The sequence below is a fragment of the Podarcis vaucheri genome (assembly GCF_965113315.1).
Source record: "Podarcis vaucheri genome assembly, chromosome: 5".
Taxonomy (NCBI): Eukaryota; Metazoa; Chordata; class Lepidosauria; order Squamata; family Lacertidae; genus Podarcis; species Podarcis vaucheri.
Window position 1 is genome coordinate 46,558,133 of NC_138763.1, and position 27,605 is coordinate 46,585,737.

General features: G+C 41.9%; 1 protein-coding gene across 4 annotated transcripts in view; it reads left to right on the forward strand.

The window, feature by feature from the left end:
• Window positions 1-27,605, forward strand: part of WBP1L (WW domain binding protein 1 like) — a 49,450-nt gene that overhangs the window by 8,287 nt on the left and 13,558 nt on the right. For 2 of the 4 annotated variants that reach the window (XM_082224858.1, XM_082224855.1), the window contains exon 2: window positions 26,049-26,151. In XM_082224858.1, coding sequence (XP_082080984.1) covers window positions 26,049-26,151 — 103 coding nt within the window. Of the gene's footprint in view, window positions 1-3,813; window positions 3,862-16,615; window positions 16,844-26,048; window positions 26,152-27,605 lie in introns of those variants that run through there. The other 2 variants (XM_082224856.1, XM_082224857.1) reach the window with 2 other exon arrangements.

Sequence of the window (27,605 nt, forward strand, 5' to 3'; positions counted from 1 at the left end):
GGCCTTTTAAATGTGGTTGTGGGAACAGAGGGTTATTGTTTTGTTTCCGTTATAACTATTTATTTTGTTTTTCTATATTGTATTTTTATCTTGTTAACTGCCCTGAGATCTTCGGATGAAGGATGGTATGTAAATTTAATAAATAAAATAAATATAAGATATAGAAAAGTCTTTGCCTGGTGCAAAACAGGCTTGAGTGGATTCTAGGCACACCATCTTTATTCCTATTGTGGCACTAATCCTAGTCCAGCATTAGTAGCTTGAAAACTGAACAAGTTGTTTAATGGACAAAAAGGGAAGATAAGGAAGGCATGGGGAAAGGCCTGTTTGCTTCCTCTTAGAAAGTTTCCTCTAGTGACTAGTCACTCCTAAACAAATCAATGTGGTGTTGAAATTATCTATATTGTATTGTAAGTAGCTTTATGCCAAAGGAAATTTTTCACCTTTAATTACTTTTTTTAAAAGCTGCTTAAGTGCAGGTGTATTTATTTACTTAAGGAAAGTCTGGGGTGTGTGTGTGTGTGTGTGTGTGTGTGTGTGTGTGTTTTAATAGCTTCATAGCTGCTCTAGCAGTTGGATTGTGCTATTTCTCATGAGCACTCCAATATATGTCTGTGACAATCACACTCAAATGTAAAGACACTTGAAGCTGGTCATGCTTCTGAGACCTAGTTTCAACTTTTTCAAGGGTGTGCTGTGAAAGCCTGTAAAACCAGTTCGACCCAATCTCAAACTTGGATGCTCAAATGAGTTTATGTGCTGCAGACAATGGTTCATGTATACAGTAGTATCAACTGACATAAAAAATAATAATGCTGAGATGGTATAATGTATATGGGTCCTGGAGTAATAGATATCACCACATTGTGTATCTCTTTCACCATATGTATTTGCTGAATTATATTTATTGGAAAATGCTCGATTTATTTTTATATAGTCTCCCATTCTGGAGTAATGGGGTATCTCTCATGATTTTATAGCAGCATTACAAAATACTTGATTCATGTGAACAGTGGATTTGAAATCATCCATAATGTTTACTACTACAGGTCTGTATTAATATTCTGCTGTTCTGGAGTGTGACTAAAGTGTTTTTATGTTTAGTCCGTAGTGTCTCAGTGCTTTATTCTCTTTGATCACAGATTGAGATTACCATAAATGCTAGTACTACTGGTTGTTGTTGCTGTAGGGCTGCTGAGATCAGGACTTCTGTAATTCTGTGCCTCACAGTCTCAAACTCTGGACAGATTTGCTTAATTTGGATTATTCATTCTGCTTGTACAATTTGGGGCTTGTTCAGAATTTACAATTTGGTCTGGGATTAGGGAAAATATTTGGATTTGTTATATTGTAGAAGGGAAGTTGGTATGTTGTAGAAGGTCAGGGATCTGTGGGAAATAATTTGAGGACATATTGAAAGGTGGGATGTAAAACAAAGTAATTTGCAAGATTCTGTACATACAACCTTATGGACTGTAGAAATAGAGTTTTCTAGACTTCCTGGCTGAGGGAATTTCAGTTTGGAATAAGGCTGTTCAAGCTCTAGTGTTAAGAAATCTGTTCTGTTTCATTTTACTAATATGCAAGATAAATGAGTGTTTTTCAGTTTTTCATATTGCAACAGCTGTTTCAGTTTGATTTTCCCAAGACATGAGCTTAACTGTGGGTTGAAGCAAGACCCAGATGTACAAAGTACAGAGTACAGGTCAACTGGCCTTGTACTTTGCCTTGCTTAAACAGTCTTGATCTGGATGAAATAGAGGTCACTTGAAGGCACACTGAATTGTGAAAAGTTTGCTTCTGAGTATTTCTAGACTGAGAAACAGTAAAACCTAAAGTTGGTGTGGGATTTCTTTGCTAAAGACTCCTATCGTCTTCACAGAACTAAAGTTCTCAGGATTCTTTGGCTAGCAGTCATGACAATTTAAACAGATTTGAAGGTACAGTAGATTGATTTTGTGGTGTAGACACCCCTTAGCAGATATGCTCTATATACTTCAGTGTAGCAAGCAGAATTTTATAGAGAGAGAACTTTTACATGTCTGGAAGGGTCCCAGGGACACAGTGCTCTACTGTAAACAAAAATAAGCATCCCACAGTGCTTTTAAGATCTAATTTGTATGGGCAGGGATTGGACAGCATGTGGTATGTCTTGCATAAAGTAGTAATAAAATCAAGAGTGAAAAATCTTTTTCCTCACAGCAGCTCATGTGTAACTTGATCCTGAAGGCCCATCAGAAAGATAAATTTCTTAGCTCATCAAGTTCTACAATTATAAAAGAGAAAGAGACTTTAAACCAACAGGTTAAATTAGGCCATGGAATGAGAGCAAGTTTACTTAAACTGATAGTGTTATATTTGTATTTATGTTGGACTGGCACAACCTCATCAAGCTGTTTTTATCTTCATTCTGGACATTTTTAAGGCCCAGGACAAATTGCGATAGCTAAACAGGTTGGGACAGGGGAGAGGGGAAGCATTTTGACTATTTGCTGTTCATTTTGACTAGGGTTGCCATATCTCCATAATTTTCCAGACATATCTGGAATACTGCAGCCACAAGCAGTACACCTAAATGTATGGGAAATTCCAGGTGTATGGCAGCCCATGTCGGCAGTGTCAACAACTTCTCTGTCCAGATTTTCACTTTTTGAAGTATGGCAACCCTAATTTTGCTGCTTTCTATTAAGAACAAGTTTTCTTCCTAAAACAGCACTGGGAAACCTATGGCTCTCCAGGTCTTGGACTGCCAACTCCCATCTGCCCTAGCCAGCATGGCCAGTGGTCAGGGATGATGGAAGTTGTAGTCCACAACCACTTGGAGGGCTGCAGGTTCTCCAGTGGTGTCTTAATAGAAAGCTGATTTGACTACCTTAACCTCTCATTTTTAATAACCAGCTACCAAAGAGGTGACCAAAATGCATAGGGTGTTAATAGAAGACATGGTGAAACTGACACTGCATTCTTAAAGGTACAGTAGTAAAAAGAAAGTCTCGGAAGAAAGGCAGTAAAACACATGCAGAGATAACTGTCTCTGTGTGCCTTGATGGCCTCTCCTATTTACATTGTGCAGGGTAGGAAAAGAGCAAGGAGAGGATGTCATGCTGCCCCATGCTTTTTCCCAAGGTAAAGGAAATACAAACTATGCATGTGCATTGCAAGTTGCTTAACATTTTGTTAACAGATTGAGTAATCCTTGCAGCTCACAGTTGGGAATGACATCTCCTTTGTACTTGCTGTGATTATTAAAGTGCTGAACAATCCCTACTCTTATTCCACTACATGCCCTCACTTGTGAAGTATCTAATCTTTATGCTGCTCAATAGCATCCTGGGATACCTATAACAAATGATCTCTGATTTAATTATATCTGCCAAGTACCCGTATTTTTCCGTCTATAAGATGCTCCCATGCATAAGACGCCCCCTATTTTGGGGGACTCAGATTTAAGAAAATGGGGAGAGATGGCCCCATGTGTAAGACGCCCCCTAATTTTTGACATTATTTTTTAGGAGAAAAACCTAGTCTTATACATGGAAAAATGTGGTATATAGAATCATATTTGCCTCTCTGTTGCAGTCTGAACCCGCTCCTATTCTTTACCGGAAGAAAGTGGCAGAGGGTACTTCTGGCCATGTTTCTCACTCCTGGCTAGTTATGCGGGGAATCTGAAATGAAATTGTAAACATGGACACAGAGTTCTCTTATATGGGAGGATCAAATGACATCTGACTGTTCTTTGTCATTCCTCCCTCTTGGCAGATCTGATGTTGTGAAATGAAAGGGCGGGTCTAAATTTTTCAGGTAACTTCCATCCTGCTGAGCTATGAGATGCGCATGGTTTGGTTTCACTTCTTGAAGGTACTACTTGTTGGCTGAATCTTAGATACCAAAAAACTGAGTTGTTCACAGCTGTGATCTGTCAGAACACTTGGAGAGTTATATTGCATATAGCAGTGTTTCCCAACCGGTGTTCCGCGGCACACTAGTGTGCCGCGAGACGTTGCCTGGTGTGCCGTGGGAGGGAGGCGGGCGAGTCGGGCGGCGAGAGGCGGGGCGGCGGCGGCAACGAGAGGCCGCCCAGCGCGGGGCTCTCGCCGTCTGCCTGGCTGGCTGCCTGCGTGGCGCTGACGTCACGGGGCTGTAACGTGCCCCACATAGGCACGCGCGGGGCGGCGAGCGAGCGAGCTCCCACATCCCATTGCCGCTCGCTTCGGCCGGCCTACTGGGCTGTCGCAGGCGGAAGGCCTGCGCATGCGCGAGGTTTTCACGCCTTCGGGATTCCCTTCACGCCTTCCTCCTCCCGGGTCCTTGAGAGCGCGGGAAGCGGCAGCGCGAGACCAGCGTTGAGCCTGGTAGGTATTGCGCTTGCCAAGGCAGTCATTTGGGAAATGAAAACTTGCAAAGCAAGCAACCAGTTCAATCTGAAGTACGTGTATGCTTAATATCCTGTATCTGAAACCTGTTCTGCCCCCTCCCCCACACTTGGTGCCATTTTCATCTACACATGCAGCAGAGTAAGTTGACCCAGAATAGTACCAATTCAGATGGCAGATGGGAGAATGACAGTGCTGAATGCTTTCCCATGTAGAACAGTCCCTGCAAATAAAAACCTAGCATATTTGGAAGAGGGATGCTAGCCTAACCATTACCTTCTATGCTGTTACTATTTTTTTATTTTTTTTTACATAAGTAAAAAGTGACCTTTCCCCATCTGGCATGGTGGTGTGCCTCGAGATTTTTTTCATGAAACAAGTGTGCCTTTGCCCAAAAAAGGTTGGGAAACACTGGCATATAGATGTGAAACGTATGTTGTGTAAATATTACTGCTCTTTTGGTCATTGAAAAGAACCTGGACGCTTCTGAATGTGATCAACTTCTGTCTGTGAAATTGGCATGTAGTTCTCAAAGCATCTCTCTTCTTGTAAGGAATAATGTTTGATTGCTTCTTCTCATTCCCTCTTCCTGTCCGGTAGTAGAAATACTTGAACTTTGTAGTGACTATATGTGGTTTTAATGCGATGAAGATGAACTGCAGTAGTTTATGCAATCTAACCAATTAGATACTTTCAGAAATCTATATTCAAAGAAGTCACTTGCCAATGTTCTGTCAGTCATGAACAGGAAATGGAATTTGAGATGAGCTATGAAGAATGGAGCAAGCTTGTTGTTTATTGACTGGTATTGTTGGGAAGAAAGAGCCAGTTTAGCCACTATGACAATTGTTGTTGTCTGGGTGTACTTCTCTTCTTTCACTTAGAGCAGTGAATGTATGCCTTTCACTCTTATGGAGAGAAGTAAGTTGCTGTGCTTTGGGATGTGGTTGTGGTGAAAGCAAAATATAGCCTCCATCACTTACATTACATGGTACAAAACCTTCTGATGGGTACACTTACAATGCTTGTGCACTATGTGAATATTTGCTTCGGATATTTGCTTATATAACTCTTCCTGAAAAATCTTGGTGTTTCTTTGAGCATGCTGATGACTCTCTTTTGTGGGTGTGGTTGCATTTTATTTACATAAGGATCCATATTAGGATAATTGAGTTTACTATGGAATTCCTGCAAAATACTCTGCCGGTAGAAATTCAGAAAGCACCTTTTGTTTCAACCTTTAAACACCTGCTGAAAACTTTTCTATCTGGCTTATGCAGGAAATTAAGAATACATCTTTCCATAATTATTACTTGATCTCTGATGTTATAATTTTATATGGTTTTATGTATGACTGTTGTAAACCACTCCTTTTAAAAAAATGAATAGTGGTATATTTTATGAATATTTTTTATAAAATAAATACAGAGGAAATGATGGGGAGAACCATAGGAGCCAACTCCTAGGGGCTTTGGGGGCTTCATCCCCCTCCTAAAATATTTGAGGGGGCTGGGGGCCCCCAAAGTTGATGGGCATTGCCATTCAAATAGAGTGTGTGCACTGCATCATGTGATTAATTATGCAGGACAGGGCTTACCTACCCCCCCAAATATTTTATTCAAGTTGGCACCTCTGGGAAGAACTGAGGGGTGCTTGAATACTAGATGCCAGTTTGTACTGCAAATGTTGAATTGCTAAGTTGAAAATGTGATATGTATGTCTCTTAAGAATGAAGGTTTATGAGGAAGAGAATTAGTGGAATAATAGTGAAAGGAATGAATGATAGCTTTTTGCTATCATTTTTGCTAGTTTGGAGTCATAGTTGTAGTATGATGTCTGTGAAAGATGACAAGTAAAATAGTTTAAAGTGTACAGATGTTAGTTAATGTGGTTTTAATTGTTAAAATATGTTTTGCTATCTATGTACACAGTGATTAATATGAGGGTGAATGAGTTTTTCCTGATGAAAGCAGCTGTTGGCTTCTTGCCTTGGATATTGTAAAAACAAAGTAGGCAAGATTGCCTGTATATATGCATGGCCCTGATCTTCAGAAGGGCATTTTACTGGTGATGATAATGTTGGCATTTTATCCATTTATTTAAAAGCTTAATGATTGCACGGCAGTGGATCAAAGGGTGTTACTGTTCTCTCTTGGGACAGCTGGCTGATAAAAAGTAGTGGTCTGGACTATATCAGACTATCACTTCTTCACACTCTCAGATGCAAAATATTGGAAACCATCCATGACTTGCTACCTTTTAATTTCCTCACAGCTGAGGAATACACTTGCTGATACCACTCTTGCAAAATCTTTGCCATGCATCTTGGACATGTAATTAGCTGAATATGAATACCCAGAACATTGTCTCTCTTCACAGCTAATATGCCTTCTGTTGCACTCTGTTCAGGTGAGGGACTTTGGAACTTCAGTGATTAATAGCTATCTAGTAAGTTACCTATAGTTAAGCAAATAGAAGTTATTTTTGTAAATTTGAACCTGGTAGAGCATTGACGTTGGGACATGTCACATACATTGTTCTGCCCAGTTTTGCCAACGGCCCCACCACCTGAGAGGGTTGCCAGTTAGGAAATGCTGCCCTAAGGCTGAAAAAGTTCACAACCTGCATTAAGAACTTTGCTTATAAATTGCTTATAAATTTACTGTCCCAATCACCTGTTATTGGGTACATTAAAAAAAACAACTTTATTATGTGATCCCAGCCAGTTGAAGATCACATAGTGAATGGGATAACATCATAAAACAAATTGCCTGTAGTATCCTTGGAGGTAAATAAATCATTGCTCTCACTCTAGTGTCAGTCAAACCTGAATGGGTGGTTGGCAGAGATGTGCATTTAGATATATAATGAACTGAAAAAGGTATTTAAATATACCTTCCTGAAGAAACCAGGTGCCTTTCTCCTGGGCATTGTCGGCCAATTGGTGCCAAAGAAGGACAGAACTTTTTTTATGTATGCAACAACAGCAGCAAGAATACTTATTGCAAAGTATTGGAAGACACAAGATCTACCCACCCTGGAAGAATGGCAGATGAAGGTGATTGACTACATGGAATTGGCAGAAATGACTGGCAGAATCCGAGACCAGGGAGAAGAGTCGGTGAAAGAAGACTGGAAGAAATTCAAAGACTATTTACAGAAACATTGTAAAATTAATGAATGTTAGAAGGATGTTGGATAGAAACTAAGCGGTTTACAGCTGTAATGCTTTAAGAGATATGTTTTTTTTTTTTACACATGGGTAAAAGTTTAATGGTAAGGATTTGCTGAACTAACAAATCGAACTGGAATACAAAGAAGGGAGGTATGAGGAGGTCCGAGGAAATAAGTGTATGGAAGATATGTTATTGAAAATTAATGTGTGTTTTTAACTGTTTTTTATTTTGTATGTTTATTTTTTCTTTTACTTGTTATATCTTAAAAACTTTTAATAAATATCTTTTTTTTAAAAAAAAGAGATGTGCATTTAGATATGCCTGCATGTGAATTCTTACGTATGTAATAATAATAATAATAATAATAATAATAATTTATTATTTGTACCCCGCCCATCTGGCTGGGTTTCCCCAGCCACTCTGGGCGGCTTCCACAGAAACCAAAAAACACTAAAATATCATACATTAAAAGCTTCCCTGAATAGGGCCGCCTTAAGATGTCTTCTGAATGTCAGTTGTCCATCACCTTGACATCCAATGGGAGGGCATTCCACAGGGCGGGCGCCACCACCGAAAAGGCCCTCTGCTTGGTTCCCTGTAGCTTCGCTTCTCGTAATGAGGGAACCGCCAGAAGGCCCTCGGCGCTGGACCTCAGTGTCCGGGCAGAACGATGGGGGTGGAGACGCTCCTTCAGGTATACTGGGCCGAAGCCGTTTAGGGCTTTAAAGGTCAACACCAGCACTTTGAATTGTGCTCGGAAACGTACTGGGAGCCAATGTAGGTCTTTCAAGACCGGTGTTATGTGGTCTCGGCGGCCGCCCCCAGTCACCAGTCTAGCTGCCGCATTCTGGATTAGCTGTAGTTTCCGAGTCACCTTCAAAGGTAGCCCCACGTAGAGCGCATTGCAGTAGTCCAAGCGGGAGATAACTAGAGCATGCACCACTCTGGCCAGACAGTCCGCGGGCAGGTAGGGTCTCAGCCTGCGTACCAGGTGGAGTTGGTAGACAGCTGCCCTGGATACAGAATTGACCTGCGCCTCCATGGACAGCTGTGAGTCCAAAATGACTCCCAGGCTACGCACCTGGTCCTTCAGGGGCACAGTTACCCTATTCAGGACCAGGGAGTCCTCCACACCAGCCCGCCTCCTGTCCCCCAAAAACAGTACTTCTGTCTTGTCAGGATTCAACTTCAATCCATTAGCCGCCATCCATCCTCCAACCGCCTCCAGGCACTCACACAGGACCTTCACCGCCTTCACTGGTTCTGATTTGAAAGAAAGGTAGAGCTGGGTATCATCTGCATATTGATGGACACCCAGTCCAAACCCCCTGATGATCTCTCCCAGCGGCTTCATATAGATGTTAAAAAGCATGGGGGAGAGGACGGAACCCTGAGGCACCCCACAAGTGAGGGCCCAGGGGTCTGAACACTCATCCCCCACCACCACTTTCTGAACACGGCCCAGGAGGAAGGAGCGAAACCACTGTATAACAGTGCCCCCAGCTCCCAACCCCTCTAGACGGTCCAGAAGGATGTTATGGTCGATTGTATCAAAGGCCGCTGAGAGATCCAGCAGAACTAGGAAACAACTCTCACCTTTGTCCCTAGCTCGCCGGAGATCATCAACCAGTGCGACCAAGGCAGTTTCAGTCCCATGATGAGGCCTGAACCCTGATTGGAAGGGATCCAAATGGTCCGCATCCTCCAGGCGTGCCTGGAGTTGTTCAGCAACCACACGCTCAATCACCTTGCCCAAGAATGGAAGATTTGAGACTGGGCGATAGTTGGCCATACTGGCCGGGTCTAAAGATGGTTTTTTAAGAAGCGGTTTAATGACCGCCTCTTTCAGCGGATCTGGGAATGTTCCCTCACAGAGGGAAGCATTCACCACCCCGCAGAGCCCATCGCCCAGCCCTTCCCGGCTTGCTTTTATTAGCCAGGATGGGCAAGGATCAAGGAGACAGGTGGTTGGTTTCACGCGTCCAAGCAGCCTGTCCACATCCTCGGGGGTAACGGATGTACATCACAATGTGTGTCTATGTGTGAATACTTCCTTTCCTTTCACTCTAGAATAGGAAGTAATACAGTACCTCAGTCTCACATGCTTAAAAAACCTCTCTCAAAAGTAGAGGGCAGTTTTTGAGGGCTGCAAAAACATTTGCTAAATTTGCCCCCCCCCTTTCAGTTCAGCTCTTGTTTACTAGAGAAACATAAGAGGAATTGGAGAACAGCCTTTACAGCTTTGAAGACACTCGAACTCAGAACACAAGGGAGAAACGTGCTAAGAGGAAGGCACGCTTGGCAAATCCACACCGTGATCAACTCCCGCCCAGAAACCAATGTCCCCACTGTGGAAGGAAGTGTGGATCCAGAATTGACCTCCATAGTCACTTACAGACTCATTGTTAAAGCCATGTTTATGGAAGACAATTTTACTCGACTATGAGTGATCGCCAAATAAGAAGAAGACGACATAAGAGGACAATAGCCAATCTTATTTTTTTGTTGAAGTGTGTTCCACTTATTTCTCTTTCACAAAAAAATCCTGTTTCTATATTTTCTCTTGATCTTGGCAGCTTTTTTTCCTAATAGTGACAAGAGGGTGATTTTTCATTGGAACCTGGGGAGGGAAGAGCTGAATCTCACCTTCCTGTGCACTTCTGTCCTAGGCCCCACATGCCTAGTATTAAATTTAACTTAACAACACAATGGCAGTGTTTCCTTTTGGTTCTGGCCATGCTATGCCAGCACCTATTGGAAACAATCTGGCCCAGAGCCCAATCTTTTATTTAAAAGGGAAGAGCTACTCTCTATGCTTAGTGTATCTGAGAGAAAATGTGATGTGAGAGAAAATGTGCTCCTCATATTCTGCCCAGTTGTTTAGTTGCTCCCATTGTGAAAGCTAGTAACGGAAGTCCCAGCTATGACTAGCATGTCAAGGAAGTAGTGATATCATGTATGTATTATGTACTCAGAAAGAAAAAGCAAATAGGCTAGAATCACAAGATGGAGCTTTTTGATTCCTATAGAACTGGGGTGGCTAGCTTGTTGACTGGACCTGATGGGAGTTGGAGTCCAGCAGAAATGGCGGGACACAAGCTAGCCACTCCTGCTTATAGAAGAAGAAGAAGAAGAGTTTGGATTTGATATCCCGCCTTTCACTCCCTTTAAGGAGTCTCAAAGCGGCTAACATTCTCCTTTCCCTTCCTCCCCCACAACAAACACTCTGTGAGGTGAGTGGGGCTGAGAGACTTCACAGAAGTGTGACTGGCCCAAGGTCACCCAGCAGCTGCATGTGGAAGAGCGGAGACGTGAACCCGGTTCCCCAGATTATGAGACTACCGCTCTTAACCACTACACCACACTGGCTTATAGAAGCTACTTTCCTCCACTGCAGTAGTTAGAGCAGCCCATAGAAGACAACAGAATATTAGTATACAGTGGTACCTCGGGTTAAGTACTTAATTCGTTCCGGAGGTCCGTACTTACCCTGAAACAGTTCTTAACCTGAAGCACCACTTTAGCAAATGGGGCCTCCTGCTGCTGCCGCGCTGCCGGAGCACAATTTCTGTTCTCAACCTGAAGCAAAGTTCTTAACCTGAAGCACTGCTTCTGGGTTAGCAGAGTATGCAACCTGAAGCGTATGTAACCTGAGGTACCACTGTACTTGTAACTTCACAGCCCACTCTTTACTTGCCCGCTTTCCAAAAAAATGTAGTACAGTGGTGCCCCGCAAGACGAAATTAATTCGTTCCGCAATTTTTGTCGTCTAGCGAATTTTTCGTCTTGCGAAGCACGAAATCCCATAGGAATGCATTGAAAATCAATTAATGCGTTCCTATGGTCAAAAAAAGTCCAAACAAAGCCAAATTTGGTACAACAACAGTTTATTAACTGCTCTTTAAAGTCACACATACTGTAAAGAGCAGTTCAAAAATTTAAGGGAAAATAAATTAACTTTATAAACAAAACATGTCTTTGTTTTTAGTCAAAGAAAAAAAGTCGTGAGACGTTTTCGTCTTGCGAAGCAAGCCCATAGGGGAAATTCGTCTTGCGAGGCAAATCGCGAACGGAAAAAACTTTCGTCTAGCGAGTTTTTTGTATTGCGAGGCATTCGTCTTGCGGGGCACCACTGTACTGAAGATGGGAATTCCTGTTCTTTCTAATTCAGTTCTTATTTCATGTGAAAACATGTATTTTCTTCTTTTTTAAACTTCGTAAAAATTGGCAGCTGTGGCAGAGAGCAGTTTACCAAAACCCTGCAATGAAGCCCAAATCCTATGTTAACCCTTCTGCAGGCCTGCAGTAGTGCCAGTTTGCATTTCCACCTTAAAATCTTCTAATCAGAACATCCCTCAGGTTGCAGCAAAGTTAATCTACCTAAATTTCCCCCTTGCACCCAACCCAACTCAGATCTAGCACTAAGTTGCAAACAAAACTCTCATGCTTTCTGGTCATGCATTCTAACATATTATGCTTAAAGTTTTAAAAAACTACCTTCGTTTTGGAGTGCTTTTGTGTGTGTGTGTGTGTGTGTGTGTGTGTGTGCGCGCTCATACCAGCATTATATTCTCAATTCCAATATGCATCTACTCTTTCAAGAACAAGTCAGAGGAACAAGCAGTGAATCTCCTGTCACTGATCCCTAGCGGCTTATTGGAGGCACAAACAGCTGCCAACAAAGAGGTGACAGTGGCTGGGCATGGAAATATACAACTTGGAACACAGCAAATGATGTTAGTCTGTGTTTGCTTCCTTGCTCCAACCACTCCGATCCTCATTCTTCTATGTTCAGCATTTTTTCTGCTTTTCCTTCAGACAGGAAAAAGAAGAAGAAAAGTCGGGGGGGGGGGGATATGATCTGAGAGAAATGAGAAAAAATGTGCTTGTGGTATTCTGCCCAAAGGCAAGCCGGCAGTATTCACTTTGACCTTTGCCTTTTATTGTAAGCAAGCTCTAGCCTTTATCTCTCTCTCTTATGTACATTGTCCTGATCCTGCGTTCCCTTACCATGGGTGCATTTCAAACACTATGGGAATTTTCATCGTGAAGATGCAAGGGAGAATAAAAATCATGCCCCATTGTGCAATAACTGTTTCTCCCTCTCCCCATTTTTTGTTGTTGCTGTGAGTGTCATTAGAAAGGCTCTGAACAGATAAGGCTGAGGCAACTGGGTTTCTCATTGGAGTTCAAAAAAGGATCACTTTGGCAAACAAAAAAACCCCACCAGCACCACAAAGCAACAGTGAAGTGGCACTGGGCCCAGAGCTGCTGCCAGGTGGGCAGAAAGGGTTGGGTGGTGTTTCTTTGGGGTGGGGGCAAAGCCATTAGGGGTTCTAGACTCTTAGCTGCCATTAAAAAAAAAAAGCTTTAAAAGTTCTTACGTGCTGTGGATCAAACCAAATAAGCCAAAATGTGAACACACACCCCCCACCGTTTTTGTGAAATGAGCAAACCTGGTTCGTAGTCGCCACCTTACAGTGTTTTAGCCAATGAGTGATGTTAGAGCTGCAATTGGCAAGTACAGTGGTACCTCAGGTTACATATGCTTCAGGTTACAGACGCTTCAGGTTACAGACTCCACTAACCCAGAAATAGTACCTCGGGTTAAGAACTTTGCTTCAGGATGAGAACAGAAATTGTGCTCCGGTGGCACGGCGGCAGCAGGAGGCTCCATTAGCTAAAGTGGTGCTTCAGGTTAAGAACAGTTTCAGGTGAAGAACAGATCTCCGGAACGAATTAAGTACTTAACCCGAGGTACCACTTGTAACCATTTTGGAAGAGCTAGGAATTATTAAAGCTATGCTTTCCTGTTTCTATCTCATTACTGCCCAGAGTGATTGCTTTCAGCAGCAACATATCTACCTGGCTGCCCACTGTTCTCTGTCTGTGCACATTCTTGCTCTGTGCTGGGATTCTAATGAGGCCATGAATTGCACACAAGTTCCTAATATAAAGGAATGTAGCCTCTTTCATGGCTAACCATAAAGGATGACTGTAGCTCAACAAGAAAAGGCAGGGATGGTACGTGTATACTGTGCATTTTGTATATTTGTCTTGTCCTGGTACTTTGAGCAAAACATCTATTGCTGACAGTCCAGTTATGTAGCATTATGCCTTCTGCCTCCTTCATACAGAAATACTTAACAAAATGTGTTTTAAGTTTATAGTCAGTGCTAGATTCTTCCATACCTGAGCTTTTCATGCACCTTCTTTGCACCTGCCAAGACTCCCTCCCCTTTCCAATTAAAACAAAGTTAGCTGAGGTTGTTTCTCAGGACGTTGTTGTTGGTTTTGAGGGGATGTTTGATTGGCAGGGGGCGTTGCCCTTTCTTTTTGTTTTGTGTTTAGTTTGTTTTGGGGTGTATGTAGGTCTTTCCCCTGCTTTTGATGTGGATTTTGAGCATCGTGTTTCTCCTGTGAAATGGGTGCATTTGTGGTGCCCATGGCAATTTCTAAGATTTCCAAATCTGCCTGCAGGCCTAAAAAGGTTGGGAACCCCAGATCATACAAAGCTAGATGGAGCAATGATTTTACCCAGTACAAAATACCTTTCTATCCTCATATGTCTTTGTATGTGAAGTGGTAAAAGAAGGAAAGCTTTGTTACTGTGGCCTCTGTACTCAGCAGGCAGGCATAGAGATAATGTTGTTTTTTTTTTGGGGGGGGGAAGATGCAGAGAAATAAAAGAGAATGAAGAGGAAGGGTCAGAAATTGGGGGGCACAGAGTGGAGGAAGAGATTTGTGAGAGGAGGGAGCCTGTGGCCCTTAAACCATCTGCACTGGGATGTGCTTTGGAATAAGTTTTCTTCCACTTTTCAGTATTGACTAAGCTGTGCAACTGAATTTCCAGTAACTTTCAGGAGACCACTTTTTTTTTTTTTTAATGGTGGATGAACTTATTGCAGTTCTTACGCAACATTTTTTGCAACGTTGTAGAACTATTGATTTTTAAAGAGATCTGCAATAGACAAACAAACAAACAGAAAGAAGGGGAAACTTCCCAGTCTGGTAAATAGGTATGCAATGTGTCCCGACATGGGGGAGTGGTGAGGCTTCTAGGCTGACATGTGACAGGCGAGAACAGCTGCTGATTTAAGAGAAGCACAAAAAAGATTGCTGAACTTTTAAAGCAGAGGTATAGCAAAAGTTAAATTTAGATCACTTTCTTTCATATCATCTCTATTACTTTGGAACTTGCTGTACCGCTGTACTCCATTGCTTACAAGAAGACAAACAGTTTTTGAGAAACTAGCTACCACTGGCATGAAAACTGAGAAGAGCTCCAAGGCCTAGGTGTAGAATCTCCTTTTGAACAATCTGTTTATGCTTCTGGACAGCAACTTTGGGATTCCCTTTACCTCTCCTTTGTATGGGGAAGGTATTTAGGACATTCCAAATTACCTTTCAAAAAGAGTAAGAGAAGATACACAAATGCTGAGAAGTTTATTACTGTATTGAATGAGCATTTCAAAGGAGCAGCCTATGAAACTGAGTGGAGCCTTGTCAGCAGATGTGAGAATCCAGTGGAGGTGCCTGTTGTCGGGGAGAGAGAGAGAATGTGTGTCCCAAGATAGTCAAGGCTTGGGCAATGTGGAGATTTGAGAGTCATAACCAGCACTTTGCATTAGGCTTGGAAACAAACTGGCAGTCAATGCAGATGTTTCAAAATGGTTTCCAACAGCTCATAAACAAATACAGTGGTATCTCGGGTTAAGTACTTAATTCGTTCCAGAGGTCTGTTCTTAACATGAAACTGTTCTTAACCTGAAGCACCACTTTAGCTAATGGGGCCTCCTGCTGCCGCCGCGCCGCCGGAGCACAATTTCTGTTCTCATCCTGAAGCAAAGTTCTTAACCCGAGGTAATATTTCTGGGTTAGTGGAGTCTGTAACCTGAAGCGTATGTAACCTGAAGCGTATGTAACCCAAGGTACCACTGTAGAGGCATTCTGTACCAGCTGATTTCCAGACAAATTATTAAAGTTGGACCCACACAGAACACTGAGGTCACTGAGACATGAATGACCGTTTCTAAAATGGAACATTTCTAAAATGGAAGATACATATGGGATGCATTTTGCTAAACCTGAATGCAATAGCCAACCTTACCATCAATTTTACACACACACACACACACACACACACACACACACACACTATGGACACTAAGACAATCTTACTCAGCTACGAGTGATCACCAAAGAATGAATACACACAAACACATTTCCCCCTTTAAAATGGCAGGATAACCTACTATATTCCAAACAGCGTTTAAAAATTGCTGTTTCCAAAGAAGTTTGCCAGTGCAGTGCAGGAGCTACAGTTAAAGACACTTTTGCTCAAATTGTACAGAAAACCAGAGTTTAATTCAGACTGGAAGAGGATGAAAATTTGGTTTGAATTTGGTCTTGAATTTATGTGAACATATGTAAATGAACACCTGAATACTTATCTCTAATAGGCAGGTGTGACCCCAGGTGTATCCACAGCAGTGGGCAGAGGAGGAATGATTGCTGGGAGGAGTGCAGAGAGAAGAAACGTCATAGCACACCTGTATCAGCACAACCAGACGCCTTTAGTTGCCCAGCTGCAACAAGACATGTCTCTCCCCTGTCGGTCTCTACAACCACGGCAGGCTCTGTAACCTTCCAACAGTTTGACTTCACCCCCAAAGGCGCACTCTTCCATTGTCTTCCAGGACAGACAGAGGCCAACAACAACAACAGTTAGCTTTCATGGACTTAGTGAATGGTTTTGAAAGAAAGGCCTGTTGTTTGTTCAACTAATACTTTTCTAATATAATTAAATATAACTAAAAGTTTATCTTACAATTTTTTTAGTGCATTTAACAAACATAGCAGTTCGTAAATACTAGGTTTCCGGTGTAAGTGCTTTCTGTTTGCTAACTACTGTGCATTTTCTTCTATGCAGTAGGCCTCTTTGAGTTGTTAATCAGCAGCTGTCTGAAGCTTCCCCCCCCTTGCAGTGCTGCTACTGATGTCACTTCCCCCTTGGCAAACGCCTACGGAGGCTCTGCTGCTTTTGAGATTGGTCACAGGGAGGGGAGAGAGAGAGAGAGAGAGAGGCTGAGTGAGTGCATTCTATGTCCTGGGACCCTGTTTACTTAACATTCCCAGCCAAGGAAGCCCTGGTTTAAACAGGATTGCGGATGCAGCCTGTCCATTACAGATGAGGAAATTATTATTCTGGGATTCTAGAAATTCCTTTGTTTAAGCCCCTAGCGTGGATTATGAGAATGCAGAATGCCTTTCCTTTTGGGCCTGCGGCAGGTAACTTGTTTCTGGTTTGTTTGTTTGTTTGACTAGCTAGGGTGGAGAATGTGAGATTTTGCTGGCTTAAAAAAGAAGAAAGAAAATCAGCTCTGCTTGCCTTGTGAAGTGAGCCACTCAAGTAAAATCCAGTGCGATCTTTTGTCTTCCTCTGTTGTGTTTATGCCAGGGGAAAAACAAATCTATTTTACTTAACATTGAATAATGCTGCAGATAAAGGGAAGAAACTTTATTATTATCTGAAGCAAAAAAATTTGTCCGTGTCCCCCCCACTTTACTCTATTTTATGGCTTTCACTTTTGGTTTTTGTGTGCTTTAAGGACTTTTAGGGGTTTAAAGCTTACTTGGGTTTTGTGTTTGTGCTTTGGCTGAGTTCTGGTTTAGAGTAAACAAGAAACAGTCAACAGCTTCTAATAAGAAACTGTCAGAACTAACAGTGCACATGCTTTTTAAACCCGTTTCTGAATTTGTGGTGTCTGTGCTGGATTTTTAAAGTACTCATAATTTTATTACTACTAACCAACATACATAGCCTGGAATGAGTAAAAGTAGCAAGTCACCCAGCTGCTCCCTGGTGGGCTGCAGCCGGCTTCTACCAAATTTGAATCATCTTAGTCCAGGACCTATTTGTTCCAGGAACATCATCTGATTACTTGTACACCTCACCTAGCTTATGTTCTTAGGCAAGTAAGTGTAGCAAATGAAGTTTGGAGGTATTGCAGGTATGTGAGCATTAAAGTTTTCTCTTTTCTTTCCTTTTTTTGATGGTGAGTGTTGTTAGTTTTACTTTCCAAAAAGCACTCTAAAAAGTGAAAAACAGCTGTTTTGTTTGTAGCTACCTAGTTTATTTTTTAAAACCAAATCTTTTTTATTTGGGCTTACATAATTCTATTCAAGAATTGAGACAAGAACTACCTCTAGCGCAATGACCTTTTGCCACTGACTGCTCTGCTTACTTGAAGCGGGCAGAATAAATTTAGGCTATATGTAAAGTTCCAAATAGAACTTAAGATTTGGTTATGGTTATAGTTCTATTGGAGAAGAGGAAAGCTGTGGGCTGCCAATTTAAGGGCATTAGTTTGGGGAATATGCATGTTAAGCCTCCCAAGAAATGTTGAAATTGAACCAATTGGCCTTGTTGGAATTACGTCAGCAACAGATAGCTACGTGTCTTTAGAAATCTTTCGAATCCCATGTATATTTCCATAAAGGAAATTTGGGCACCTTCTGGGGTTTCTTTACTGATGCAGGAAGCCTCAAAGGAGGCAATCCAGTTTCTGAAACCAGTTTGCTTACCTTTTCTTTGTTTCACTTGATTTTTCTCTTTGTCCTTAGCTGCTTAGTTGCTTACTGTTTGCTCCTGTCTGTGGTTCACAGGGCCAGTCTGAGCAGCAAAAGCAGTTTCCTTACTCCTTTCTGTCTACTTGAACTTATAGCATATAGCTGTTTGGAAACTGTTGTGTAAATGTAATAAGCTCCCTGTGCTGTGTTAGCTACATATCTGCCAGTTTAGTGCATGTTAGAAAATAAAATGCCTTGATGAATGCCTTGATGCCAGAATCCATTGTCACAGACCTGTCCCCATTCATACACAGGAATCTGTGGTCCCTCTTTAAACTGGAAGAGGAGTGCAGATGTTGAGCAGTACAGTTATGCATTAAATTTGTTTTGTTAGTGCTGAAGTTGTAGCTTTCGCAACTTTAGTGTAATGGCATTCAGGCTATCCTGTATGGCCATCAACATTAGCTTTAAAGTGCTCCTGCTGTGAAATAGTTTGTTGGTTTGTTACGTTATGTATTTATGTGTTTTTATAATGTAAACTGCCCTGTGATCTTTGGATAAAGAGCAGTATATAAAACAAACAAACAAACAAACAAACAAACAAACAAACAGTCTTTTTATTGATAATGCTCTGTGCAGAGCATTTCTTTCTAGCCCCCCTCCCTTTCTTCACTTGTGTACCACTTCAGATCTTAGTATCTGTTTGCCCATTGTGTCCAAATCTGAGGAACTCTGGTTAAATATAAATTGATCAGTTAAAATCTGATGATTTATGAAGCCTCAATCATCCAAATTAGGCCACTGAGTTTTTTTACTATTGGACAACTAAGCAGTTATTTTAAAAGTTGCAACTGAAACTGTTCTGCTCAGTGTTTGAAGCTGGGATAAAAAAGCTAGGAGCCAAATGGCTTCTGGGACCTGGGTTGTGGGCACCAAAATAGAATGTCTAGTCGTCACTGGAAGGAGCGGGGTCAGCAACACTTTATTATTTTGATAAGCATGAATTAATACGCAATTCACATAAGTGACACATTGTTAATAGCACATTTTTAATACATGTTTAATTTGGTGTTTACAATAAAAATATTGGTATCATACTTCGGTTTTCAAAACACTCTTTATAAGTTAAACTCCTTAACTTATTCTCTATCCTTAACATATACACATACAGTGGAGCCTCGTGTTACATACCGTTCTCCTTACAAACACTTCGGGTTACAAGCTCTGCTAACCTGGAAGTAGGTCTCCTGGTTGCGAACTTTGTCCCAGGATGCGAGCGGAAGTTGCACGCCAGCACCGCGGCAGTGGGAGGCGCCATTAGCGAAAGCGCGCCTCAGGTTAGGAACAGACCTCCAGAATGAATTAAGTTTGTAACCGGAGGTACCACTCTACATTTCAGTAATCCTTGAGTGTCAGCCAGGCGCAAAAAATGGCACCCAGAGGTGCTCGCAAATGGAGAATCTTTAGGCGCAAAATGTGCCTGGTGCCCTGCTAATTTCGAACCCTGGTTCTGCTTCGTTGTTTAACATGTCCCTTTCAGGTGAGATACCACAGTTGTGAAGGTAGTTTTTCCGGGGTGAGGCCCAGCTATTGCAATCTGTGTCTGCTGACCCCTGCAATGTTTCCAAATGGAAGAAACATGATTGCATAATTCCTGGTATTGGGGAACTGTGTTCATGCTTTGCCTTCATCCTTGAGAAGGGCTGTAGCTCAGTGTTAGAGCAAGTGCTTTGCATGTAGAAGGTTCCCGGTCCAGTCCTCAGCATATACAGGTAGAGCTGGGAGAGAGCCCTGTCTCCAGCCTTGGAAAATGGCTGCCAGTGAGTGTAGACAATAATGAGCTAGTTGGACCAATGGTCTGACATGGTATAGGTAGCTTCCTATGTTCCATCTTCTAAGATGATTGGAGTTGAGCATCCCCACCCCCACCCCAAAAAAAAACTTTACCAAGATTGAACATCAATTAACTTGGCTGTCTAGAACATTCTGCAGTCTCTGGACAAGGATCTACAAATGTAGTGGTCACATAGCAGTGGTGAGTCTATCTCTGAGCAAGGTTAGTGGAAAGTGAGTGATGCTCCTGGGCTTGCTGGGTTTTGGAAGCATTTTGAAGCACTTAGGCTTCTCAGTGCTTTCTGTGGTAGTTTCTTCTCTATTTTGTTTCTAAATTAAAATCTTTAATTAAAGAGAGAGGGAGAGACAGAACTGTAACAGTGCATAGTACAAAGAAGAGATTCAGCACAGTCAAGACTCAGAGCACAAAGAAGTCAAGGCCATGAATATGACCTATATGCAATAAGCTCTTTCCATAGAGATCTGTCAGGAGATAATAATCATATAGAAGAGTCACTACTGTTGGCATATGAAATAAAGTGACACCACAGATTAAATTCACATGGTTATGCCTATTCATTTAGAGCAGGGGTGGGGAATCTTTTGGACTGTTGGGTCCCTGACTGTTGGCCATGATGGGTGGGGTGGGGTGGGGCTGACAGGGGTTTAGAGTCCAAGAATATCCCGGGGGGGGGGGCACAGATTCACTAACCTTGGTTTATAAAGATTGCTTTTGCGGTTGTGGGAGGAGCCAGAAGATTTGCAGACACACTGAATTTATCCATTTTGGCCTATAGTTGAAAGCAGTTGAGACGAAGGAGCGGGAAATAGGGGATTGGGGGAGAAAGGAAATGGGCCTGCTCAAGCCGCATACTATATCCTAGAGTGGGGAAAGGGGCTATGTGTCATTAGATTTTTTAAAAAGAAGCTTATTTTGAGCAGTTCCTATTCTGCGTTAGTGGAGCCCTAAACAGAAGGACTGTTCAGGAATTGGGATGCGCTACAACATGTTGCAAGTCCATTTTTTTCTGCTTTAGATGTAAGGGTCTTCCCTCAACAGAAAATGGCACCCCAGGTTTTCCTCCTTTCTTTCCAGCCACCTCTCATGCTGTTCTTGGGGTTTGTTGATGGTGGGAGTTTTTGGCAACAAACCTAACGGTGCATTTCTATACTAGTTAGTAAATTAAGGGGTTAGGGACCACATAGCTGTAATTTTATAAAGTACAACTAGGTCACGTCCCCTCACCTTCAGGGATGAAGGAAGTATTGTCTGTTTCCTGTTTCTCTTTCTCCCTCTCTTCTGTTCAAACCATGTAAGCTGAGCATACATCTGAGGCTAGGACTCAGACCACATATTTGAGACTTAAATTTCTGTATTTTGCAATCAAGAATACCTTCTGCTGTAGCATTGAGTGATGCATGAGTGACACCTGTGTTTCTTGGTCTTTTATTGTATTGCATATGAATAAAGGCAATGCTAATGTAGATAGAATTGCATGTGGTCATCCATTTAGGTCTATTTTATGTTGTTTTGTTGCTCAATAAAGTTGCACGGCATGACTAAGGAGCAAGACCCAGGATCCTTGCAGAGTCTTGCTGGAGCGCAACTCTGTTGCTGCCTGGAACCTGAAAGCTGAGCCCCAGCATTTTCTGTAACAGATCCTATAAACACTTGTGGATTGTGTGCTGCTTCATTGGCACCCCTAAAAATATTGCCTCCCCAAGCAACTGCTTGGGTTGCTTGTCCAGTCAGGTGTTCTTCCACATAGTACTGTTTAAGCAGTAGCTGAATATAGCCATAAGCCCCCATGAAAAACAAGAGGCCCTTATGCAGAAAGATGTAGCATAGCATCAAACATTTATTATTATTTCAGATTGGTATTGAAGCACATCTGAAAGGTTTGGTGCTGTTAAAGCACTAAGATAAACTGTATACTTCTAGTTAAATATTAACTGTAGTAAAATTTATTTCACACTGGCTCATTGTGAATATGAAAAACCAGCTCAAGCTCTACCAGTTCTGCAAAGTGGTCTGAAGTGGATTAAGCTTCAGACCTTTCTGCTGTAAGGGATATTTTCCCAGCTGCACATCATGTCTACAGCTTTGTTGTGAATCAGGTAATCTTTCAACAGCTTTTTATGAAGTATCATAGCATAAAAGTGCTCCAGACACAGGTCTGCCTACACAGAGATACAAGTGCTTCTGTACATCTTAAGTGTAGTTTTACCTCATTTCTCCACACTTTTAAAGCCATTGTAAATTTTGCATGCAAATTGTCACATCTTTTAAAAAAAAATGTGCAGGTTTTGATAATATTTTATATTCACTAACTGCATCTTAATTTCTTAATTGAAGGTTATAAAACCATAATGTTCAGTTGGGGGCTGTTCAGATCTAACACCCTTAATTTTCTCCTCTAGACCTAAAATAACACGTGATCTGTAAAAAGAACTTTTAGTTGGTTCAAAAAAGCCCAAAATAATGATACTAAACATTTTAGAAAATCATGCATATATGGACAAGGTCATTGTTGGTACATTTTTGAGCATATACCTAACATGTTTTAATGTCCCAAGTCCATACATTTTTGTGATCTCCCTCTTTGTAAGTGGAGCAGAAAGTCTGCTCATAGAGCAGGCATAGGCAAACTCGGCCCTCCAGATGTTTCGGGACTACAACTCCCATCATCCCTAGCTAACAGGACTAGTGGTCAGGGATGATGGGAGTTGTAGTCCCAAAACATCTGGAGGGCTGAGTTTGCCTATGCTTGCCATAGAGAACTTCTTGTTGCAGCTACATAAATCTTTCTGTCTTTCCCTCCATCATCAGTACTCTGGTCATAAAGTGATAAAGTAGGAGTTTGGGGGCAGATCAGGGTAGGCCTTTGATCTGTTAGGACCCAAAGGTTTCCCATTCACCTGACGTGCCCCCAGAACAGGAAAAGTACACTAGCCCTTGAGCTGGCATATTGATTTTCCTTTCCATTTGTTTGTTTATTATTTCAGTTTCTATCCCACCCTTCATCAATGGATGATTCAAGGTTGGGTAATCAAAAAGCCCAAATCAAAAGCACTAAAATAATTTAAACTAGTAAAATTTAACAACCGTATACTAAATAAGCTAAACAATATAATAAAATGGCAGGATAGCAAAATCAAATTGTACTTCATACATTAAATCAGCACAAAAAACCCCCTGAAGAATGGGGAGGAAAAGGGAGGCCTCCCCCGCCTTGTTTTCTCTGCCTTGGGTTCTTCCTTCCCCACTGCCTTCTGATTCACCTGTCCAAATGTAAAATGCAAATGCAACAAATACACGCATTGTACAGGCACACTTGTCAGGAAGCCGTAACTGGCTGTGGCTCCATATTGTACTTGCCCCTGCATCATGCATGAATTGTTTTTTTTTTTAGTGTGAGGGAGCTGCATTTTAGAAATTAAAGGAAGCTGTAGTATGTTGCCGTTCTTTGAAGGCTCTTAGGTCTTTATCTATCATCCCATGACCAGTCCCCTATTCCACAGGCTAGTTTTGGAAAGTGCTTTGTCATATACTCCTGGTAGATGCTCCAAGGGATGCCTGGACAGTACAGAATGTGACTACTTTGTTCATTGTTCTGGAAACCTTTTTAATTTTTGGATCTTTAAGAGTAAAATGGAATGCAGCTGTAGATAGCATTTCAGGGACCACAGGCAGCCTTGATACTTAATTTCAGCTGGAGTCTTAGCTCGAACTTCTGCTAAAGGCTACATGATTTCTTTGAACCCTGTTGTGGGTGAAATAGAGGAGTGCCCCTTCTGCTGTGAAAGGATGCAGGAGATGTTTCCTCTTTTAGAAACTATCTTAGCACTTTATGGGCACTTTGAAAATGAAGTCAGATGTCTGGCTTTTGAGGGAGGGTGCTAACTCTAACTGGGGTAGTGGGTGTTGGTGGGAATGTTAATGCTGATGCCCATGTCTCTAGATCCAAAAATAGAATGAGTCTCCTTTAGGAATAACACAGCATGTATCTTTGTTTACTTGGGCCAAAGCCAGGATGGTGGTTTTCAGGGGGGAATAACAGTGGGATGGGTATGCTTAAACCTTTCAGAGGAAATATTAAAATAATAATGATGATTTCTAATAAATTTTAAGTACTCACTTTATACTATAGCTAACTTGGCTTGCCTTTCATGTTGGGCACTCTGATGCCAAATGTTGTAATTTGGGCTGCTCCACAGCTCTGCAACCACTTGCCTGTATTGTATGTGCATTTTGACTACACATCCCATCACCCCTTACCCTGCTGGGTAGGGCAGATGGAAGCTAGATATGTGTTCCTGATGACTGAAGACATATATTGCCTTTCTGGAAGACAAGGGAATCTTCCAAGGCCTGAATCTTTCCAAACTTGATCATGCGACTGCACTTTTTCTCTTACACCATAAAGCTTCATGCATATTGATCCTACTATAAAAATAAACCAGCATCACCTTGGTTTTGCTGTTTGTTTTATACTATAACTTAGATTTGCATGGCTTTTTATAGTGCAATGGTTCAGCTGTGCGTTTTTTTTTCCAGGACATAAAACAAAAACTCCAGAAATTACTTCAACACCCATTATATCTCTGCCGTACATTACACTCTGGCAAGAGGGGTCATTGCCATTGGGTGGTAGTTGTTTTCCATCTCTTAACTGTCCACAGAGATGGCCTTCAGGGAGGATTATGTGATGATGAAAAAGTATGACTGACTTGGCTTCTGTCCTAGACTGCAGGAGTATTCCAGGAAGATATTTTGTTGGAATGTTTATTTTATTTTAAAAGTTCTGCAAATTAGGCAAGAATCACTTCAGAGTAGGGTTATATGGTAGTAAATGTTATTTTGATCTAATTGAGCCCAGATTGCCCTCTCTTCAATTATTACATTTTCTGATTCTATAAGTGGAAGACTTGAAGCTGTTAACAACAGTGGAATTGTAGTGTATTTGAAACACACACCATGAGTGGGTCATAAAATTTTATGCCTCAATATACCAAAGTGAGAATATCTATGGGTCCCTTCATCTCAGTGCATTAGGCATAAATTCATGTACCTAATCACAAGCGGGGGGGGGGGATTGTTACATTAAAAATGAAAACCTTATATGATTTTAATGTAAAATATTCCTACTTGCAGGAGGGTGGAAATCTGAACGCTTGATTGCATTGTCTGACCTAAGTATCATTTTCTAAATTCTGATAATTTGGGCCACAGTTATAGCTATATATGCCCAGGCATGGCATGAGGATCAGCACTGAAGTGCAGAACAGATACCTGCATTATGCAAACTGCAAGTGGGAAATTATTTATCAAGGTGTGGAAAAGATAGGTTCAGTTATTTAGAGCAACTTAACAGCTGACAAGGCTAAAGAAAGGTGAAATGAGAACTAATCTAGACGTGCAGCAATAAGATGGTAAAGTTTAGAGCAGAATGGTGCTAGTTCAGATTGAAGAAGGGGGATACCATTATTAATGTTCCCTCCAATTGTTCCCATACCCTACTGTAACTGAAATAACTGCAACACATTATCCCCACCTCCTTTACCTCTGCCTCCTCTACATCTGTTGTTTCCCTTGTGTCTCTCTTTTAGAATGCAGAGCCCTGGTTAAACAGCATCCTGCATAGATGACACTATATAAATAGCAGCTTAAGAAACTCCATGACAGAAGAAAACTAGTGTAGCAGGGAGAAGTGTTCTAGTCCCCTTCTCTATATGCTGTCCTAACTTTCGACTTAAAGAGCTGGGGGTGGGGTTATTGCAGAGGGGTGTTCAGAATCCACCCACCCCCCGTAGACTGAAGAGGTACAATCCATTCTACCATATCATCTGTACTTCTTCCTTCTGCATGTAGGAACCTAGCCTGGAAGGTTGATGATGGATGGTAGGGTGTGGGAGCACCATGGAACTGACTGATATCCAGGAAAGTAGAGGTGCCTAAACAGCTGCAGGCAACCTGTGACCTTGAGCAGCTGCCCTGGGCTCATGCATGTCTTGCAAGCAACCGGAGGCTTAGTCCAAGTTTAATGTATTTGGGCCTTCCTCACTAACCTATTCCTCTCTTACATTCTAGGACAAAGAGCCCTGCATAGGAATCAACAATCAAAGCTACATCTGTGAAACAGGCCACTGCTGTGGACAGTCTCAGTGCTGCAATTACTATTATGAACTCTGGTGTAAGTTTCTTGTTTTTATAAACAGAAGTGAAATTCTTTTCATAATCTGAGTCAAGGGCATTTCAGTTTCATCCACTTTTGGCTTTATCCAGAGACAAGGTGTTAGAGCGGGTGATAGGTGTCCTTCCCCAGACTGAAACTGAAAATGATTATGTTGACTCACTTCAGCCAGACTGCCCTTGCCATGACCTTTGCTAGAGACGCACAGGGGGAGTGTGTCCTTGCTAATTCTCCAGTCAACCTTTCTGCACCACCTGTCAGGTTTAGGGGTGTGTGATTTCCCACCCCAGGGGGATGACCCTGTCTGGTGCCTCAAGTTTCTATTCTGTCTCACATGTTATTTAATATCTGCATGAAATTACTGGGAGAGGTTGTGCAAGGTTTAGCTGATGTCAACAGGATGCCCACTTTCTTCTTGGATTCGGGTGAGGCAGCAGAGTTCTTGAACAGGTGTCTGGAGCCAGTAATGGGTGAGGGCCAGTAAAATGAAGCTCAAGTCAGAGATGTTCATGGCTGGTGGGCCTATCAAGCTGGAGTAGATGTACAACCTTTTCTGGATGAAGTTGTGCTCCATCAACACATGGGGTTCATGGTTTAGGTGTATTCCTTGAGCCAGCATTGCTGCTTGATAATCAGGTGATGACCATGGCAAGAATTCTCTCTTTCCAACGATGTGACATGTGCCAGCTATTTACAGTTCTGCAAGATTGACACTTAGCCTCCATCATTCATTCTTTGGGAACCCCTGTTTTAAATTATTTACAATGAGGGTTTGCCTTTGACTGGGGCTGATGGAAGTTGTAATCCAAAGCTTGGGGGGGCATCAGGTTGGGAAAGGCTGGGGGAAGCACCCACCTTAATCAGCTGAAAGGAAGTGTGTTTTGTCTTCCTGAAAATGTAATGTTTTAGCACATTGAGCACAGGATTAAGCACCAAAGTGGATTTTAGAAGGTGAACATTTCTTGTCGCCATTCTTGGTACCCTAACACTGAAAGCTCCCTGCCTTTTCATAGGTCTTGCTGTTCATTTTAACTTTATTTACCACCTTAACTTGTGGGAAGGAGTCATGGATTGAAAGAGAATCTCTCTTCACCTGACATGCTTCATGAAACATGATCCCATGTTTTAGCTGTTGGGAGTAGTTACAGTCAACAGAGTTTTCCCCTTTTGAAGAGCAAAGCTGATGGGAAACCGAATCAGTGGTGTTTGTTATGGGGTGGAAGGAAGAGTAAAATACATGATATGTCAAGCAGGTGGATTGGGTTTAAAGCTAGATGGTGCTAGCTAGATCCAAGTTCAATTTTGTTTTAAGATGAAGCGGGCATTGAAATATCTTGTTGCCAAAATCTGTTGCTAAAACTCTTGAACACTTTGTATTGAGAACTAAAAATCAATAAAATAAACCATTTTTCATTCTATGAGCAGGGCACATGGGAGGCAGTGGGCCTCTTATG